General features: G+C 40.0%; 1 protein-coding gene across 1 annotated transcript in view; it reads left to right on the forward strand.

The window, feature by feature from the left end:
* yjefn3 (YjeF N-terminal domain containing 3) overlaps nucleotides 1–22647 on the forward strand; it is a 50140-nt gene that overhangs the window by 20346 nt on the left and 7147 nt on the right. Inside the window, exons 2-3 of the mRNA XM_044128181.1 lie at nucleotides 13804–13912; nucleotides 21741–21851. Of these exons, the coding sequence (XP_043984116.1) occupies nucleotides 13804–13912; nucleotides 21741–21851 (220 nt within the window). The remainder of the gene's footprint in view (nucleotides 1–13803; nucleotides 13913–21740; nucleotides 21852–22647) is intronic.

Consider the following 22647-nt stretch of genomic DNA (forward strand, 5'->3'; position numbering starts at 1 on the left):
AAAGCTTCTGCACCGTTTTATTTTGAGTAAAATAACTTGTTTAGCCAATAACCAATAATTGTCTCATTTTATTGCCTCCAGGATATATGGGAGTCTGCTTGGGACTTATAAAAATAGTTAATACTGTCTTTATCAGACTAAATCATGTAGACAGCAAATAAAACCAAGAATTTCATTGTACAGAGATAAATAATTCCATTTGTGTAGCTAAAAATGTCTCCCAGAACCGTGATCATCCAACAGATGACAGGGGGAGACATTTTAATGATGTAATAACATGGAACAGTGCTGGTTATCTGGATGTGGCAAAATCAAAATACTTCTTATATGAAAAAATAAAACAGTACAGGACAGGTTTGCCAATAACTGAAGTTCAGTAAATTTTATAAATAAATGAGCCCAACCTCAGCATATTTTCATGTAAGTAAATTCTAATAAAATGCTAGTTTGCCTCTGTTTACTGTCTGACGCAGAGACGAATGGCCTTTAATGTGTGTGTAATTTGATGGCATAATCTGCTCTTCTCCCCTGCTGAGGGAGATAAGACACTAAAAGAGTGAGACGCAACAGTTACAGTAATCACGGCCTCTTTTCACCTCCCAGATTTCTAATTTTGCACTAGATGTCAACTTAAATGGAGATTGTAGACTTCGACACAAATGTCTAATGTAAAAGAAAAAAAAGACTTAATAAATACTTGTCTGTTCAAAGTTAATGTCTACCAGTCACACTGAGGTCTCCCCAGTCAACTGGATCATTTCCTCTCTGCTGCCGATTCCGATCTTCAGGTTATATGTGAAAAACAGAGAAAGACCGCTCTCATGTGGTTTACTTCAGATCTTTTCAAATGAATCTTAGAACAAAAGAAAGAAGTAGTGATGCTATTTGAAAGTTTTCAAAAGGCTTTTTGAAGATTATTAGACTCTATGCTTCCTTTTATTTGGTTGAGAACACACATTTTTCATGCTAGTTTTTGTCTAGAAAAAACTTCAGTTTGCTTGTGGGTGCTTCTGATTTAGTAGATTGCAAAAACTTGACGTTTGCTATTATACAGCGTAGACAATAAAATTAATTGTGTCAACTGATTTCAGTCACACACACACTCACGCGCACACACACTGAATTTAGTATAAATTTGGACATGCTTTCTTGAAAGCAAAGGTATAGAAACGTTTGACCTTGACACTAAAATATTTTTTTTTTAATTGAAAAAAAAAAATCTTCTTGTATGTTGAAAATTTCTATTTTTTTACAAAGTTTTGTCTGGATTTCTGTTTGTAATCATCTTTATTTTGATGTCCCTAAATAAAATCCAGTAGTTGTCTTCAGCATTCGCCAAATTAATGAACAGGATTCACATTTTTGAAATTCAGTCTTCTAGCAAATACATTTGTCAAAGCTGATGAGAAGATGAAAACCTGATACAGGATCTAAAATACTTGGACTTGGGGAAGAGGTTCTCCCCTCACTCTATATTATTTATGTATCAGAGTAGCCTAGTCAAAGTTCAGTCCTTAGTCCAGTTGAGAATCTCTGGCAGGGCTATCTAATCATATAAAGCACTTTGGCTAGCCTTGTTTCTGAAAATGTGCTACACAAAAAAAATTTTCTTTGCCTTAAAAACCGATGTCTTCAGACTCTTTCCATTCTAGCTGATTAAGTTTGAGCCAATCAATGAGCTGAAATTTTACCATCTGCAAAGTAGGTGGAGGAATAGTCCAAAGGATTCGCACCGATAATTGGAACAAAATGTGATTTGACAGAACATTGTAAGGCTCTTCATACAATGTGTGCCATTTATTTACTGATAAAAAAATCAAAAGGTACCGATTATTTCACTTTCTGCCTTTGTTTCTCTGTCATGTAAACACCCCGATGCAGTTCGTGGTGGTGCTTGTGACAAAATAAGAAAAAGCTCGGATTATATTTGCAAGGAACTGCATTTCCTGGAAGACCTGAGGTCGCAGGAGATCTTATTTAGTACATTAACAGAAAGCTTTGATAGAAAGAAAATTCAACTGAAAGGAAGATTATCTCTGGGGCTGCACAGTGGCGCAGTTGGTAGAGCTGTTGCCTTGCAGCAAGAAGGTCCTGGGTTCGATTCCTGGCCGGGGTCTTTCTGCATGGAGTTTGCATGTTCTCCCTGTGCATGCGTGGGTTCTCTCCGGGTTCTCCGGCTTCCTCCCAAAGTCCAAAAACATGACTGTCAGGTTAATTGGTTTCTCTAGATTCTCCCTAGGTGTGAGTGTGTGTGTGCATTGTATGTCTTTGTGTTGCCCTGCGACAGACTGGCGACCTGTCCAGGGTGTACCCCGCCTCTCGCCCGGGACGCAGCTGGAGATAGGCACCAGCAACCCTCCCGACCCCATTTAGGGAAGAAGGGTGTTAAATCCTGTTAAATCTCTGTGACACACGGACTGATGACAATTAGTAAAACACATGCATGCAATAATAATAAGGTGGAGTGTTTCCATCTCTTGTAGATAAGGAGAATGAAATCCTTTAAAAAAACCTGATCCAGAAGGCAAACGTTTTGCCTGATCATCAGAATATTGAATGTTAGAAGTAAATCACATGATTCTTTGCTTACAGCAATTCTGCAAACACAGGATTATGTATTTTTTCAATCAGCAGATTCCTCGGAAAATCTTCTCAGGATTGACAAACAGCAGAATGTAATCTTATTGTCTGTTGCATACACACATATGGAATAAAATATTCGAATGCACTCTCTAAATCCCCTCCTTCTGTTTTCGTCTTCCCGTTTCTTCCGCCGAAAGAGTTCATCCATTTGCTGTTAGTGTCATCCTGTTGCTAACCAACCGTGACATCTGCAGCCAAATAAGTGTGCAGACAGAGGCCTGATGGGGTAAAAGGCTGGCCTGAAATACAGCAAACAGTGGATGCTCCCTTTTTAGTTGGTGTCACTTGTTCCATCCTTTCCCACAGTCTTAATTTGCAGCCTTGGGAGAAAAGGGTTTATTTGGCCATATACAGCAGGGAAAGCTGTCGTTAGATTGTCCTCTTTGTGGCAGGGTTTTATTAGGTTGACTTGTTTCTTTGTGTCCCGCTGCTGCCAGCAGCAACTGCTCTAATTATGCTGTGGCTATTTCTCCTCCTCTGTTATTTCCTGCTTTTTCAACTTGTTTGTTTGTTTAATTTTCCCCATCTCTCTTTGTAATAATCAAATTTTTATCCACTTTCAGTCTCTCATACCTTACTGCGCCCTGTGGTGTCTCTTGATTAATAGAATGGGTTTTTAGTTGTTAGTTGTTTCATTGCATTTGTGGGATGGTGCTTTATTATTTTCTTCAGTAACCTTTCTCCTGTTGGTTGGCCAAATGCAGAAACATTTATTCAGCCCACAAACCACATGAGGACAGTGTTCAACTTCTACAATTAGTCTGGGGCTGAAATCTGCCTAGACTGCTGCTACTGCAAGTGGCATTATCAGAAGAAAAATAACTGAATACTCTTGCGGTGTTCTTGTTGAGTAGGAAAATGTCTACTTTGTTTTCCTTCTTTTCAGTCCTTCAGTCCTTCAGTTCTTAGAAAATGTTTTTTTCCTAAAAACTATTTACTTTCTTATCCTATATGAGTCTACGTAAATGCATTTCAATATATGATTATAATACCTTCGCATAAATCCTGCTCCGTTTTTCCTTAGGACAGAAAGATCCTTCCTCTGGTCATTGTTCAGGATTCCAATGCCTTTATTTTTTGTTATTTTTGTGCAGCTTTTAAGTCTAGTTAAGCACAAATATAACAAATGCAAATGTATTCCCACAGGTATAGAACAACCTTTTCCCTTTTATTAGTGTGCTGTTTATATGTTGCATGTGATTCTGGTCGCTCTGTTGCTATGATACCAGGACTTTGTTAAGCAGAGAGAAAGTTTACTGCTTTTTTAGGGGCTAAATTCAAATATTCCCCTGGATGACGCAGACAAGATAGCATGATATGAACTCATTTATGGATACCATGAGAATATGTACAATAGTGTGGCTCAATCGCCACAGAAACGAGCATCACCGTTGATATTTTATTGTCTGAAAGGTCATCAGTCTGTCATATCTTAACTATAAACCTGATGTAAAGATAAACACTAGGTTTTTTTTATTGGAAAGAGAAAAAGAATAGAAGTTAAGCTAATGTTAGAACACTGTTGTCACTGTTCTCTGTTTGCACTACCTGGAGAATAAAAAAAACAACTTTCCCTTAGCTGAAGCAAATGGAATGTGACAATAGATAAAGCTTACGTTGTTGATGGCCCCCAGCCTCAAACCGAGGTAAGCTGGGTTCAGAGCTGAAGCAACGATTTTCAATGGATACATTATGCCTAAACAAAGGAGAGGATTAATGTCTGTTGAGGTAATACAGCATGATGTGACCTGTGGGCATGTGGTTGGGCCGTAGTTTATATATGTCCCTTGTGCTTAATGTCAAGTTGTGCTTCGCTTCATCTGCTCAAAAATGTGCGTGTCTTTGTGTGTGCGTGTGCATGAGAGAGGCTCTTTGTGCATTGAGATAACAGCCCTTATTCTTCTGCAGTCACATAACATCTAAAAATGAGGAATAAGTACCTCACTCTGACGGACGTTTTTAGCTCATGAGACCACTCCAGCCGACTCTGAGAGCTGAACACAGACATGAAGCCTGCTATAGCACCTATTTGTTAAACAAACACAATTTTTTGCAAAGAAATGATTTTACATGGTAGACCAACAAAATTTATACCAGAAAGAAAAACTCCAGAAAGTGTTTTCTCCTCTGTGAAAGTCACAGAGGTTCATTAGAGTCTATTAGCGAACGAACAGCAACAGGACGACTATGGAAGACTACGTCAGGAATAAAGTTGTGGAGAAATTCAACCCTGTTTTTTTTTTAAAATAGAAGGATTAACAACTTTATCAATGTGGTTCTTCCCTTCGCAGACTTCGAAAAATAATGGCTTCCTCCTAACTATTTGGTCACATTATGAATGTTTCTTTCCATTTCCTATCAACAGGGGGTCACTCAACTCATCATGTGGCTCAACTTTCCCCAAAATTGGAGGAAAATTTGCCCAGAATCTCAAAAGAAATTCTGGGATTGATATTAGGACAAAATATAATAATTACCATTTTTTGTTTTGGGTTGACAAGATCCAAAGGGTATGAATACTTCGACCAGACACTATCAACTTGATGAGAGTGTGCATGACTCCTAACAGGAACTGCAGGATGATCGGATGAGTTGTGAGATTGAAATAGAGGAGCCACTGATAGGAACTATCAAAAGAATGTCTGTCTCCTTGTAGCGGATATGAGGAACCGTACGCAGGCGGATAAACTGATTAAGCCTGATTTAGAAGGATGACGGCGTTGGAGACAGTTGTTTGCATTTCCCACACATACACACACGAAACGAAGCCAAGTCCTAAATGATTGTCCCGAGAAGACCGGGACCAAACTAAATCACGGCATCCTGATTTGATAAAAACTGAGCAGCATGACGGCGCTCATGCTAGGCGGTTAGAACGAGACCATATGGAGGCACTGGGTCAGCTCCCTATCTGCCAGCTGAGGCTGTTTATGAGCCCTTCCCCTGGCTTCGGCACCTGATCCTCTCAGCCATCCAATTATGTGGAGGGGAAATGGTTTATGTGTCTGTATGCTTCCAGCATAACAGTTTGAGCGTAATCAAAGTGCACATATTATGAGTCGTGCGTGCTCTTGGTTTTTTGGTTTTGTGATTAACATTCACAGAGTGTGACTGTTGTGATCTGTGTTCTTCTCTGTGTTGATTTGAGTTCTTCTGTGTATTTAATGTCACCTGTGTTCCTTGTTCCTCGTCGGGTCCTTGTCTGAGTTGGTGTCTTGTCTTACGTCATTTCCTATCCAGCCTGTCGTTCTTTCCACTTCTTTACCAGTTGCTGCCGGCGTTGAGCCCTGGCGTCCGCTCAGCCGTGCTGCCTGTGTTTTTGGACTATTTTTGGACTGTTTGGACTATTATTTATCATTAAACAACCATCAATCATCTTACCTGGGTCTCACCACCTACACCACGTACACCACCACTTCTTGACAGTGACGTTGGCTGAAAATACACAACAACCTATCAAGAAAAAAAAAGACAAACCATACAACTCTCTGTAAGGTGATGTCTTTTGATTTCAGATATGCCTCTGCAACAACATAATTTTCCTTGTAATAATTAATCGTTGTTTAATGACACAATTCGCTGCTGATATTTTATTTCTCATTTTACTGGCAGCTTCACTCTGATTTGCTTCTCGGTCTAGAGAACCATCCTGCTTCGTTTTTAGTATTTTTTGTGTGTAATTTGATTCGGAGTCACGCTGCCTTTCTGCTGCTCTCCCTCCTTCACCTCGTTTACACCATCTCCTGGCTGGATCCTGCAGGTCTTCCTGGAGACACTCTCCAGGGGATGGGTGAGAAGATGAAAGGTCTCCTGATCCGACAGATGCTGCATTAGATGCAAACTTACTGACATGCTTCCTGGGAAAGCCCAGGTTTTAATTAGAGAATATTTACAGCAAAGAGACCACATGCGTTTCAGCACTGGACAAGCTTTTCTTAAACCGGACACAATAATTAGGACCTAAAACTTTCTACTGATAAATTAATATTCATCACTAGAAATTATACAACTTTAAAATAAAACAGTTACAAGCTCCAATTTTAATCTGATATAAAGTCAACTCTTGATACTCATTCTACTCTTTCCCGTCGCTCCGGTGATGTGCAAATCTTTCTCGTGGTGAGTGTGAGGGAGGGCTACTCTGCTGAGGGAGATTACCCAAGAATAGAAAATGGAAAAGCATAAACTGGGGAGCTGTGAATGGAAGGAGGGCAAAGACATGAAAAAGGAGGCAGGGATAAAAAAAAAAAAGGTCGTTTTGGTGCGAACACAGTGTTCACTTTCTTAATACACGAACATAACTGAAATATATCTATAAAGGACAGAAGAATCTCAAAAGTCCACCAAAGTCTAGTTCGCCTCTTTTTCTTTGTGATTGATGCGAAGAAGAAAAGCAATATATTACAGTTTATAATTACCATGGATGCATGCGTAAGCAGTGACGAGACTGATTTATTGTTTTTAATGTTATTATACAATTCAAAATCTGAAACCATGAAGACAAGGATAACACTTTAAAGGAAAGTATTGTAGGAAAGCTTAAAGTTAAATTAGTTCACAAAGCATTAAGCACAGCACACAATCTGATAACGCCACCCTCACCGGGGAAACGTGATGGTGGCAGCATCATGCTCTGAGGATGCTTGTCCTAAACAGGGAAGCTCGTTAGAGTTGATGTAAAGATGGAACAGAAGTCAGACACAACCAAAAACATTTGCAGCTGTACTGAAAGGTACTAGCAAGGCTTCGTACGATGCCATTCCAAACTGCAAGAATCATGTTAAATTTGAAATGCCGTGTCTTCTTTTTCTCCCACTTGCAAATTATGTACTACTTTGTGTCGGCCCGATACATAAAACATAATCTTTTACCCTCTCAGTTTTCACACTGCATGATGCAGATGAGGCATTTTAGCAAAAGAAGCCCATTGATACCAACTACCTAAAAAAAGCATAAAAAATGAAATGAATCAATTAAATGAACTCTGTGTGCTGAATCATAACCATGTTTTATGCTTTGGTGGAGAGAGAAATAATAAAAAAAAGTATAGACTTGTAAGAGAGTAACACAAGGATATAAACCAAGATAAAAGATGTGCTTCTTTTTCACCAGCTTGCTCCTCCATGATGAGCTTCATTTATTTTTAAGGACTGCGGTATCATGAGGGTGTGTGGAGTAATAGGCGGGCCAGGAGGTGGACAGGATAATTAGTGAGAAAACATGTAGGAGCTTTGGAACTGATGAACTGTGTCTTTTTATTTCTCCTGTCCTCTCTGACTAATTATTACCTGCCCTTTAACACACCACAGTAGTTCCAGTCACACTCATGGCTTTACCCATCTGGGCACACTTCAGTTAACTACGAGCAGTAAATTTAGGAGCACCAAAAGCACTATGCTAGCTTTTATAAAGCCTTGCTGAGGAGTGACAAGAATCTTAGGATCTCACTCCCCTTTCAACATTTGAAGCAAAACGTGAAATTAATAACCCGGAAATTATTTATTCTGTTGTTTCTTGATTTTGTAGCTGCAGAACCAGATATTTACATACACTGTGTGTAAAAAAAACAACAAAAAAAAAAACCAACAAAAAACCCACATGCATATTGTTTTCCCTCAATGGCTGATTTTAAATGAAACAACTCTTCTTTTTAGCTCAGCAAGAATATTGAAAATATTTATATTTTTCTAAAGGGTGAAAATGTTTTATAACGTATTCTAATTCAGACATTTACACCAGAGAAGATTGCTGTACTTTGAAAGTGTTTCTCAAAAATCCTGCACTTGAAGAAGTCCGTTTCAACAAAAATGTCTGATCTGAGTTTAACTTTTAAAAAGGCAATTTTACCAAATTCTGAGGACAAGTATGTGAATGTATGATTTTGGAGAAAGTGAAAAATGTTGTTCATCATAACTGTAGTAAAACACAAACAATTTAGTGTGATTTAAAGTCAGTCAGAAAAAAAACAAAACCTGTTCTGTATCTTTCAGTAAAGTGCATTGGAAATATCTGCTTAAATGGACAATAATACCATACAAAACACATCCACTGCTGTTTTACTCAGCCTTTTTAACCCATTTTCAATTTGATGCCAGAAGCAAGTTTAGAATAAGTTGGGTCAGGTGTGTGCTTGCCACTGTGTTGCATCATCTCTCCTTTCAGCTAAACTGTGCTCGAGAACAAGCAAAAGGGGGGAGAGGAGGCTGTGTATCTGCTTTCACTCATGCTTAGGACTTAGGGAGCTCAACAGCTGTGTGTTCACGGTTGTTGCTCAGCTGGGCGGCGAACCCTCCAGTCTTTTGCAGCCTTCAACCATTTTCTCTTCCAGTATTGTCCTGTACCCATCTTCCCATCAACTCTGACTACTTTCCTTATTCCTGCTAAAGACGATAATCCCAACAGCTTATTGCTGCTACCATCACGTTTCATAAGGGAGACGACATTTTTAAGGGCGACATGCAAGTTTCCGGTTCAGCTGTGGAGATGTCTGTGGTGAAAGCAGGAACTCGAGCTGTGCTGCTGCGTCGTCACACATGGTCTTTCACTTATATCAAACATGCCATAGCAGTCTGGGTGGTCTGGTCTGGTCATGCTCTGCTTCCGGCCTGTTGCTGCTGCCACTTTCTGTTTGTTTCTCAGGCCTCTCTTCGGGCTCTGAGGTCAGAGCTTCTCTCTTCCTGACATGCAGAGGACACATTCTCAGAAGGCAGATGAGCTTACTTCTTTATGGCCATGCCATTTCTGAAAACAGCCGCTGGAGTGAAATAGTGCTTTGCATGCAGACCCCACGTGTTTGTTTCATCTCACCAGTGTATGTTTGTCACATAACCTGTGACCAATTTCACACGAACTGCTTGTTTCAACAGCATCTCCCGTTTTGCAACTCTTCAATAAAAGCCGGGTTTATTGATTCTAAATTACATGGTTAATTATTATCTTGCCAACAGTTTCTCCTACCTGAGCTGTGGACCTCTGCAGCTCCTCCAAAGTGATCATAAGCATCTTGGCTGCTTTTTTGATTAATGCCCTACTTGCTTGACCTTCAGATTAGGTCAAAGGGCATCTCAAAGCAGGTTTAGAGTGGTTGATTCATCTCTTTGTTCAGTGGGATGTTCACACCTTGGGCAGTTGATTTGGTTTAAACTTCTTCTGAGCTTTATGTCCTCCACAGAACAGCTGTATTTATATCGACAATAAATTACTGAATAGTTTAATTACGAATGGCAAAAGCAGGGACTAATTTCCAATAATTAGTTTCAAGCCCACAAAGCACTAGATTGAGGAAAAAAATTGGTTTTTAGATAAAAACTAACATTTTTATCTTGTATTTTTGAACAAATAGTTGTTGCCATGTTTTGGTTACGATGGCGTATTTGGGCCATGATGAGAAAACAAAAAATATAATTAAGAGAATAGTTATGATATCATGAGAATAAAGTCATACAAGATTAAAATAAAAATAATGTGGGAATAAAGTCGTATTATCACAACGAGTCATAACATTACGACTATTCTTGTAATATTATGACTTTATTTTTTCTTAATGTGGCCCTAATATGCCACCGTGTTCATTAGCGTACATAGCCTGACAACGTTAGCGTCTTGTAAAATGACATAACAATTAGTAGATGTTAAGATCTTGCAGCTGAAATCATCATAATGCATCAGCATGAGCTTGCTGTCCTCATAGTCAAACACAGTGTTCGCTTTCTTAATACCATTGATGTCAGTTTTTGTCGTTTGGCTAAAAACAATCTGCCAGTGTGATAAATAACATAGTTCTGCCAGGAAAGAGAAAGAGAGAGTGAGAGAGAGAAAGAAAAAGTGTGCTTGTTGAAAATCTCTGTCTCTGGAAAAGTGGAAATCAGTCAGAGTGAGAGTGGGGGTGGATTGAGACTATTTCGGTCTTCCAGTAATAAGGCCTAGAAAAATGGAAGCCACACCTGACATTCAGAGGTGGATTCATCTCTCATCAGATGCAGATGCTTCACAGGTGTAGACCATGTACAGTGTTAAAAGCTGTTTCTGTCTCTTTTTTTGGTGTGAGCAGTGATTGTTTGAATCTACTGCAAGAGCGATATAATGATTTACTATGTTGCATTGTTTTTTCTGCAGTGGGATCATTTCAAACATGTGTTGCTGTCATTTGTGAGTGCTTCTTTTTCTTCTTTTTTGACGCGATCACATTTTTATGCATCTTTGCAGCGTACACAGCCGGTTGTTGCTACACTTGCCTGAGTTCCCCAGTGTGGTCATTAAAGTTTCATTTTACCTCATTTCATGTGTAAGGTAAACAGACTCATTAGGCAGGTGGGATCATAGTTGAGTGGATTGACCGAAGGTGACACATAACAGGAGCACTTCACGCGCAGCATGGGGAAATTAACTTTCCCTCCAGAGAGAAGCGACTGGCTGAGGCTGCAGGTGCAACAGAAGGAAATACTCATGAGGAAATGATATATATTTATTTCTTTAGCTACAGTTTGCTTATTTGCACATGATGATGATGCTGCGGCTCATTTTGAACAACTATTTGGAAGCAAATGTGGTGCAAAATCTTAAAGAGATGTGTTCAGCGTTCTAATAAAGCTACTGTAAAATGAATTGTTTCCAGTTAGGATTAGCAGAATGTGAACTGATAATTGAAAAGACATGCAGCTCATGGAGTTAAGCAGCCATCTGTCTTGAACAACACGTGCTGTTTCCCCGCTAAAACTGGCAGCTCCCGAGCAGCACACCCACAACAGTTTGTTCTGTCAATAATGCATGCGATCAATAGATCAATAGTTTGCGGGTCGACCAGCAGCACTTGTTCTATGATCCAGCAGCAACAAACCGAGATGTTCCCCCATCCCACAGCAAGTCGAGACGCTTATTAGACTCTTTCTGAATGTGCAGACTGATAAGGACCAAAATAACTAATCGTGATGCAGAACTGCGCAGCCTAATAAAATCAGCAGGGCACGGTGGCTCCAGTGCGTACGGCAAACGGAGCAAACCCTGTGGACTGAGGTGAACTTTCCAAAGATCAGCTTGTCACAGTGGCTCAGGAAACAACCCTGAAGTGAGCCATGGGTGACAGCTGCTGCCGCTCCACTGGCACAGGTAAATGCCAGGAGCCCCACTTGGATGCATGGCGTGCTGACACACAAAGCGCACAGACCTTCACACACACTGCTGCCTCAGACGAACCCAGAAGGAGCCAAAAGAGGGTTACAGTCTTCCCACTGTCAGCATACAGTATAGAGATAAAGAGAAAAAAACTGTGTATGTACAAAAGCCTTGCAAAAATATTCCTGAACTTATTTTACTGCAGAAAAACATTGTTGTTGTTTTTTTTTAAAAGACAAGTTAAAAACTGTGGCACGCATATGTAATTATTCCCTTTCACTATGATAACCAGGAATACAACTCTCCATAGTGACCCATGGTGGTGGCATGATCATGTAGAAATCTATTGGATTTAAGTTTGTAACTTCAAAAATGTGTTTAATGATTAGGGCTACTTTAGGACAAGGCAGTGTGAAATAAGAGCTAAGAGAAAGGACATAAATTTAGTTTTTCACTTCAACTCTTCAGCGAAAGCAAAACAATTGACCTGCTTCATCACTGAGTCCTAGATTGTCTACAAACTAATGGAGCCGAATTACAATTCTGAGAGCATCCGCACCAATTTTAAGACTACAAAATGTTTCTTTATGGCTACTTTAGACCAATTAAGAGTTTTAAAGGGATGAGGGAATCCCATGTAAATTCTGTGATTCCCTTTAAATAAATATTAATGTCTTGCATTTGCATTGCTGGGATATTCTCTTAATTTGATTTCATGTTTAAATGCCAGATAATTTGAAACCATTTTATCTACTGCACGTATTGATGTCACATAAACCTCTGATGTGCTGTTATTGCTCTCGTGTTCTTTCTTTGATGTAAACATGATCTAACAAAACTGAACAGAACTGATGTAACACAGAGAAATATGACACTGAGTATATACCGAGGTGCTCGCACAAAGAGCTCTTGATCTCCTTTCAGCCACCACTGAGAGGTAAAGGTTTGAAGCCTAGTGCAGCGACTTGCTGAGTAAGTGCTGATTAGATACACGTTATTGATTCTAATCTCGTCTGTTTTTATTAGTTTGGAGCATCCATGGCAAAATGAACGGCTTCAGTAATGTCACCATGCAGCGGCCCCTGTTAAATTCCCCTGAGGAGAATCTGAAATCCCTAAAAATGTAAAAGTATTAAGCTGTGGTATCGCTGTCTTCTAAAAGTGACCTCTTCATTAGGGGTTTGTTTTAGAGATTGCAGTACTGAGAAGGGCCACCAGGTGTCTGTAGAGTAGAAGGGATATACATTCTGTTCACAGCCAGAGAGGTAGGGTCTTTGTCATTCCTGTGCTGCACACAGAGGATTATATGGCAGTGCTGTGCTGCTGCTGCGTTGTCTGATCTGCTTTATCTAGCAGGAAATCCTACATGCCAACAGGCTTCATCAAGAACAGGAAACGCTTAATACCAGCTGGAGGATGTAAAACAAATGTGTAGTCAGAGAGATGTTCTCAGTGGATCCCAAATACATAAAGATTTAAGATGCTTTCATATGTGTGCATAAAACATGTACCGTTTGTGAAAGATCAAGCAGAGAGCTCAGTCTTGAATTTCCTGACCGCATCGTACTGAAGATGTCGAGTTTTCTCACAGGAACGTCCTCACACTCAGAACTGATTGAGTAAATCTTGAGAAGCTTCTGGAAGAATCTCATCTCCTAACGCATAGAATATGCATGCACATGTGTTTGAACAGCATATACATATGAAACTTATGTTATTAAGTCTACTTTCACTACTCCATCATCTACTTCAGCTTGACATCAGTTCAGGGAAGGAACGCGGGGTGTTTGGGTTCACCTGGGTCAGGCCTCTATACATACACTGACTTGACACTCCAACACAGACAGTCAAGAGACAGATAAAACCCCAACTAAGCTTCAGAGTCACCAGGTATCTAAATACACTCCTAAATCAACAATCTGGAGAAAACCTCCATGGCCACGGAAATAACATTACTATCGGCTGTGCAGACACAAATTGCAGGTATTGTAGAAATGTCTTTATGAGCGGGGTCATAAACTTTATGCCTTATCTTCCTTTTGCTTTCAGCAAAGGGGATGCAGCAGCTATCGAGACAGAACTGCTGAGAGACTACAAGTTTGGACAACAGCAGCTCATAGAGCTTTGGGGACAAGCATGTGCTCTCGCCATCACTAAGGTATGGGTAGAAAAAGTTTTACTAATTCATAAATCAGCTTTTCTTCTTTTGTTTAGTTTCATTCTTTTACAGGAAGCATGTGAATGACAGTTTGAGAAAAAATGACAACCCATTAAAGTTGCAGGATGCAACTTTTATATATATAAAAAAATTGTTAAAATTATTATTGGTGACAGAATAATATAAGACAGATGATCTGTGAAAAATATTGAGCTCCTCTGCCTTCTCCCACTGCTCCCAGAACTACCTGCAGAAGCACACCACTCAGTAAGAAACAACCAATCAGAGGCAGGGGGAGGGTCTTAGCGCTGTCAATCAGTCTCGCGCTCACCCCATCCTCCTTGTTCTATGCTACAGCCGGTTCACCACGATTGCTAAGGCTAGGTAGCATAGCCTTCAATGATGGCGGATAAACGGTTTTCCTGGAATGGTAAATTGTTTCTCTACCATTAGCATATTGAGCAGCATTGATTGAGAGCGCTACAACCCGCCTCTTTGCCCTGATTGGTTGTTTTTGACAGGGAGCGGTGGATTTCTTCAGACGGCAATAGTAGCTAAGGAAAGAGGAGGAGGAGCTGGACCTTTTCCCATGTTATCTGTCTCTTATTATACTGTCTTGACGGGGTGACAGTTTTAACAAAAATGTAAAAAGGGTGGGGCAAATCGTCTGTACCTACCAACAGTTGATCCTATTTATATACTAGTACTTCATTAAAATACATATACATGTTTTGGTTTTGTGTCCCACCTCAACATTGCTTGAGGCCTCCCCCCATCCCGACAAACCTGGAATGGTACAGTAACTGTCAATGTGCGCCATGATTGTCGCACAAACATCTTAGTTGAAACACTAGATTATTTTTTTCTCCAATTACATAAGTGTGTTTAAAGTAGCAGTTGGATTTTTATTAGTATTTTTCTAGCAAGAACTTGTGCTTCCTCAATGAAAGTCTTATAAATCTTACAGTTTCCCTTTTTCAATCTGCAATACTTCTTTAAGACTTTAAGTCATGTTCCTTCTCCTGTAATAGGAAACATAAATCCAGTCCTATTTGTCTGCAAAGAGAAAAACAGATTTGGGGAAGAAAAAAAGTTACATTTATTTTCAGCAACAAAAAAAAACAAAACAAAAAAAAGTAAAGATGGATTAAAAGTACAAACTATCCAGAGAATGCTGAGTTTTTCAATGCAGTTTTATGCAAATCTATTAAAAAAGCTCCACTCTGCATCTCTTGGCAGAAAACTTCTAAAGGTCATCAGTTTCTGATATGCTCTCCTCAGCCTACCAGTTTAAGCCTCCATAATAAACACAAATCTCAGTGAGTCCCCTGTGTATCCATTTGATTGTACAAGAGGGTAAGAAGTCACAGCTGCTGCTACTTACATTCCACTAATTTGCATCCACTTCCACACAAATGTCTGATTGTAATGTAGAGCGAGTCTTCTGAAATTTCTATGACATTTACATCCAAACATTTGTGCGGTTCACCTCAGGGCAGAACACCTGAGCTAACTCTTTGGCAGCGCCTCTTTACGACAAAACCACACGGCCACTGAAACGGCGCTCCTCTTCTCTGGTGTGGCGGCGCTTTCATTGCGTTGCGATCTGGAGTTTTTCAGGATGAGGTGTGTGTGTCAGGGAGAGCTGGTAGGAACACATGTGGTTGCCTTTGACTGGACCACGGAGTTGGTCGATTGCCACGCCGGATTCCGCGGTGGGTTTTCTCAGTGGGCTGTGATGAATGAGAGTCCGGGCTACAAGACACATGAAACTCTGCTTCACTGAGAGGAGAGAGAAAAGACACACAGAAACACACTTTTATAGTTTAAGGGTAACTTAAGTCGAAAGGATCGGTAACGGCAGCTTCCTCAGGCACCTTTCACTGAACTGGGTTGATGGTAAAGACGGTGGTAGGATTCCTGCCGATTCAATTCCCACCCTGTCAGCCTCTGTCGTTGTGTCTTTGGACAAGACACTTCACCCACCTTGCCTGCTGGTAGGGGTCAGAGGGCCCGGTGGCGCCAGTGCATATCAGCCTGGCTTCTGTCAGACTGCCCCAGGGCAGCTGTGGCTACTGTCCAGTAGCTTGCCACCATGTGAGCATGAATGACCGAATGCAGTGTAAGCGCTTTGGGGTCCCATGGACTTGATAGAGTGCTATACAAGTCATTTACCATTTAAACAGGCCTGTGTGGCAGCTGCATCAGTCAGAAGCAGAGCCTTTATGTTATCCCCTCATAGTGTGTGATTTAACCAACCACATCCACTTCCCCTCTATTATCATCAGCCGCCATTGGCCTCATGCCTGGCCCTCCACCAGCAGACCCTACAGTTTAGTGTTACTAGACAAACATGGCCTGGATGCGGCAGATCACGGCTGCCCACAGCCGCCAGCAGTGCTTGCTGCTGAACATGACATCACTGCTATTTAGGGAAAATTACAGTAGAAGGAGCAGCAGACAGTCTGATTTCACCGATTTCATTGCTGGCTTGCTCCCGCTGCTCCTGCTGCTGCTGGACACCACACAAACAAGCGTTTGCACACTCTCTCTCTCACACACACCTACACTCCTGGTTGCCAGATAGATTATAGGGTCTCTGAAAGTAATCCCTTTAGTGTTCTAACAGCACTGGCCACAACCACCAGCTCCAGACTGAATGTTTCTGTATCAGTCTGAGGGTTTTCAACACCTGAATGGAGACAGGAGCCAATAAATTATTATTTAGCTCACAGGAGCCCCAGGACCACTGTTTGGTCTTCTGCCAAAGTTCTGTTTCCTTGTGATTTAATTTGTGCTTTTAGGCCCGTTTAGGTATGGTGCAGCGGTGGCCAATCCTGGTCCTTGAGGGCCCGTGTCCTGCAACTCTTAGATGTCTCCCTGTTCCAGCACACTTGAATCCAACAGCTGAATCACCTCCTAGGTGCAGTCATGTTCTCCAGAGTCATGCTAATGACCTCATTATTTGACTCAGGTGTGTTGAAGTAGAGATACATCTAAATGTTTCAGGAGACCGGCCCTCGAGGCCTGGAGTTGCCCACCCCTGGTATGGCGTGTGTTTCAGGACAGTTTGGAAGGATGACCTGAGAGCTTATTTTTTTTAATTTTATTTTACTTGTGTTCCCTTTGAGTCACTATTACAATCAGGAAAACATATTTTGAACAGTCTTAATGTTGCTGCTCTTGCCCTTTTAGACATCTGTAGACTCTTTCTGGAGTCCATTAGACCATAACTATATTTATGATTTTATAATTAACCATTTATTTTAATGATCTGCTTCCTACTAAACATGTATGGCATAAAAAGTTTGCTTTTTCTCAGCTTGAGCAATTTGGGTCACACTTTATTTGAAGAGGTGTCCATAAGACTGACATAACAGCTGTCATGATGTGTCATTCGGTAAATAATGACACTTTAAATGCACAGTTGACACTTTTCATGGTCTTTTAATGCAACTTTTAGCACAACTTTGCCCTAAAAGTGTCATTATTTACCAAATTACACTTTATGACAACAGTCATGAAGATGTACAAAGACTCCTTCATGTTCAAAACAGGTGTTTTGTCATGTTTATGACGATGTTTTGTCAGTCACACGCAGAGCCCTTCAAATAAAGTGTTACCGTAACTTGCATAGGCAACCACAGCTGTCGTTATTCTGCCATAAATTGGAGACTTTTTCAATTTCTTTACAGTGTACAGCAGGTCCTCTGTGACTTCAAGTATATTCAAATCAATTCAAATGCTGTATGTGTAAGAAGGTGCTCTGGTCAGAGAAGCCAAATGTGTAACTCTTTGGCCTAGATGTAAAACGCTGTGTGGCAAAAACAAACGGCACATCGACCTAAACACACCATTCCCATGATGACCCATGTTGGGGCAGCATCATGTTGTGCTTTTCCTCAGCACAGGCATGGAAACTGGAGCTCAAAGATGATCTGAGCTAAAACTAGGACAATTCTGGAGAAAAAGTGAAAGTTTAACTTTCAGTAGGACACCAAGACTCCCCCCCCCCCCCCAGCTGGGACAGGAAAGCTTGGGAGATTTATGGAGCTATATTCAGGACAATCTTAGAAGAAAAGCTTTTAGAGGCTGCAGCAATCATGAGAATGGCCCCAATCAATGCACAGACCTAGATGCAATTGAAAATAGAACTATAGCCACAGTTCCTCTACATCCAATACGATCAAGTATACGCTGCTTTGTGAGAAAGAACGGATGCAAATTTTAGTCTACAGGTTTACAAAACTTGTAGTGAGACAACCACACAAACATTGCAGCTGTAATTGCATTTATAGGTTTTCCTAGAGAGCATTAATTTGAGATGCTGAAAATAAAAACACGCAGGTTTCCTTCCAAAAGATCTTAGAAAAATAACCATGCATCCGTTTCTTTCATCTTCAAAACTTTGTGTTACATTGTTTTGGTTTATGACACAAAATATTAATAAAGTAAAATTAAGTTGGTGGTTGTTGCATTAAATGTTAAGTTAAGCACTTCATCCTAAAAAGTAAAAAAGTAAAATAAAAAATACTGTAGAGTAAGCACATTTTATTTATATAGCACCTTTCTCAGGCAGTATTCACAGAGTGATTCACAGTAAAAAAAACACAAAAAAACCAACAACTTTAGAAGCAGTAAAAACACAAAAAAAGACATTTAAGAAGTTCATCATACCAACATAAAATTGTCGCTTGTTTAAAAATGAATGTCTTGAGTCGCTTTCTAAAAGCTTCAATAGAGTCCAACGATCGCACTGTGAGATAATGAAATGACAAGACCTCCTAAACATCCAGAAACTAAAGGCATGAAAGAAATATGCTGAAAATGTCTGTAGAAATTCTTGCTGAGGAGGTTTGAGTTGCTTGAAGGTATTTTGGAATAAAGCTCTCCAACATATTTCACCCAATACAGGAAGCAAGTTTTTATTACCGCTGGATATGAATCTATGCAAAATACATTAAAGAACAGAAAAACTGGGTTGGGCTTGCAAGCTGTATCTCACATGATGATCAAAAAAAAAAAAAAGAGCTGGAGAATTCAATATTTATGTGAAGATCACTCTGACAGTCCCTCTTTTCTAATTAAAAAGAAACATAAGAAAAAGCACATAAACAAAGCAGTTAGGATCCAAGGCCGTATTAAACACTTTTTTGCAAAGACTAATTGGCAAAAATATCACATTCTAGATGAACACAGCTGTCAGAGGTATTCCCCCAAAGACTTGCAGCTCTAATTGTAGCAAAAGGTGATGCTAGAAAGTATTGAGAACTAAGAATAGGCCACACTATTCATTTAATTGACAATTTTATTTATTGATATCTTATTTTAGCAAAACCAAGTCTTTTGTCCAAGTTTAATTATCATCTTCGCGGGCCTTCATAATTGACTTACTGACAAACAGAGAAGCAAACAATCACACTCCTTTGTTCCTACAAAGTACAAAGAATACTTTCTGGTTTTTATTGCTTGCTGATCTCAGTCATTACCCAGACGCCCAATTTAAACCCCACGATCGATCCCACATGGCCCACGGCAGCCGAAACAATCTCCCTCAGATGTCATTGAGTTACCGTGATTATTTCTCCGCTGAGCTGTTATGATGGAGATAACAGCCGGTTTCCCATATTCCGGATTCATCGCTCTAGTTAATGCGCTCGGAGCCTTGTTATCCGTCCAATTATCCGACGTGGACGACGGCCTGTTTCCCCCGCATGAACTTGCTGCTGTGGTGAAAAACTGTGTTGAAAATGGAGGTAGATGAGTTTCTTACACAGCGGAGGAATTTTAGTCTACGTTTTATTGCTTTTGATGGATGAGCGCTGCTAACTAGGCCGCATACACGTCTTGCTCACGGTGCACACATTTCTATTGCTGAAAGAGGCCATCAACTTTAAAACAAGTTGCACTTTTAAAATATAGATTTAACAATTGTAGTGAAGTAAATAAATTCTTTACGGCGTCCTATTTTTGATCTGATATTGAGAACTGCTGTGTCAGAGTGTGCATCATCAGCCACACCCAGCTTCAATGACAAATGCCTGTCAGAACTAGGATAATCGGTCCTGTTCTGACAGGCATTTGTTGGTCTCTTTACAGATGAGATTTCTGTAAAAACGTGGTCCATAATTCATTCCTTGATGTTATTTTAGTTCATATATCTGTGAGTTAGAACAGCCACTGTGTCTTTCTGTCCACAGTCAACATTTTCAAAACATATCCACACTACCAAGTTTTGTAATTTGTCATTCGTTTTTATTTTTGCTGATTATGTTTTATGATCGAACATAGTAGAGCGTAATTGGGAAGCAGAAAAAAAGCAATATTTAGATTTCACTTTTATTCCTGCACCTTTCCTTCTCCTTCAACCTGACACGCCTAAATAAAATCCCATGCCTCTTACTGTCTTCAGAAATTATAGGATTAGTAAATAGGAGGGGCCTGTGCTGTAGTCATAAAATAAATCCAAATGGTCCGTAAACTCTTCAGAAGTTTGCTGGATCATGTTTGTGAACAAACAGCAACACCAGGATCAAGAAACACAGCAGGCTGGACAGGGGCCGTATTAATCACAGAAGCAGCTAAGAGGTAATTCAGAGGGAGAATCTGTCAAAAGAGGCACTATTAATATTTTAGCAAGAAGAAAGCTTTATTTGAAAGAAACCCAAAGGATGTAAAGTAAAATGTAAACCAGAAAGTTATTATGTCTTTAATAATATAATAAATCAATATTTGGCTTTTCAATTTTTATTACTTTGAAGAATCTGTGGAAAGTCAGAGTGAAATGAATGAGGACCATTTTATTGTAAGTGAGTGTGTACATACGCTTAAAGACACTCTCGCTAACATGGAAATTTGGTTTATTTGAGAGAGACGGAAGATTGGTCTCTAAGGAAGATGAGGAAGACAGCCCTGCAGGCGAATACCTGTCTGCTTTAAGAAGGTGCAAGCTGATTTACAGGGGCGACTGAAGCCACTAAACAAGATAGATGCCAGCAGCCCACAGCAGTCAGGATGGAGACAGAAGGTGTGTTATATATACAGAGGCATCCCGTGAAGAGGGAACTGGAATTTTTTCCACTGTTGCCAGAGTTATTTTAATGATAATAGACTGACTCTCATTGACACAGTGTAGCTTGTGACATTTTCAGCCTCCACTGGCAGCAGCAGCGTTCTGTGGCCTAATATTTAAAGAATGATGAAGAGCCTGAGGTAAAGATTGAATGAGTACTGAATGAGAACCACAAGTCTGAGTGCCAGAACCGAGCTGATGCTACAGTTTTGAACTATTTTAGGATTTAGCGCCAATATTCTTGAGAAGATGACGGTTGCATAGCTAACTGCTGCTTTGGAAAAATTTAACATTCTTAGTACATCTGAATCAGGACTATTGGCGGTCAATTAAAAGAAAAGGTTCTGCTCAGAGTCTGAAATAATGTTCGGCTGTAAAGTGACATAGGGAATTGAACTGTTCTGCTTGCCTAAACCTTTCATACAAAAGAGCACCAGATCTGAAATCACTGATTCCACGTGGCTGCTTCAAATTATAGGTCTTCTTCAAACTGATTTCTCCGTGGTGATCCTCACGGTTCTGTTTTGGGGCCTTTGTTATTTTGTGTTTACATGTTTCTTCTTTAGCTCAACTGCACCAATGTGAAACCCTTGATTCTACTCAATTCAACTGACTCAATTAAAAAGTACTTTTTCGTTAACACAATTGCTGTTGTAACTCATGCTAACCAAGTTTCTCCAGAGTTGAGATGGTGATGACTGAGCTATGTAAGAGAAATAACACTCCCTTGCTTTACTTATCTCGTCTCCCCTTCAGGCCTATCCACTGAGTGCTTTATCAAAGAAGCAACCGACAGTGCTGGTGATCTGCGGTCCAGATCAAAATGGCTCCATTGGCCTAGTGTGTGCCCGACATCTCCGCATATTCGTAAGTGAATACAAAGCAAACATATTAAAGTAAATAATACGGGTCTGAGAAATTGTTCATTAAAACGGTCTTAAAAACAGCCTGGTGAGTCATTCAGACAAATGAAAAACAATCTCCAAACTTTAACGTGTGTCACGACTAACTGGGGATTCTGTATACAGGCCCTAAGTGCTTTACAGAATTTCATTTCAGCTCCTGTAAACGGCTTGAAGCAGTTATCCCATTACACTCTCTGCAAGGGCACTCAGACAGTCATGATGATATCATGCCATTGTTACTCCCATTAAAAGCGTCTTGAAGCTTTGCCTCTCCCCCTCAGTGCGATGTTGGAGTTCTTTCTGGAGCTCGGGACGCACACTGACTGACAAGTCAAGACAATTTATTTTAAGAGCAGTGATCCATTGCTGACAATTTTAGCATCTCTCGTATTAAATGTGCAATGTTATCCTGTTTTAGTCCTTGACTTTATTAGTGGAGAAATGTTAGAGACGAAGTTTGAAGATCTATGGCTTAGTATGGAATCAATTTGTTCTCTTTAACGCAAGTCTCAGATATGGTAGATTTACTGTGTGTGGATAGTTTCAAATGTGTTTGGGGGATTTTGACTTAAGCAGGCAAATTTGTTTTTATAACTGTTAACTGGAGTATACAGACTTTAAAAAAGCAACACCCTCAGAGCAATAATTAAGCCAAATGTATGCAACAAATATGTACATTTTGCATTGAAGATATAATTCTTTGTAAATATGTTCATCCCATATTAAGCAGACTAGTTTCATATGTGTGATGTATCAGA

Source organism: Gambusia affinis, linkage group LG10, assembly GCF_019740435.1.
Source record: "Gambusia affinis linkage group LG10, SWU_Gaff_1.0, whole genome shotgun sequence".
In the NCBI taxonomy this organism is placed as follows: Eukaryota; Metazoa; Chordata; class Actinopteri; order Cyprinodontiformes; family Poeciliidae; genus Gambusia; species Gambusia affinis.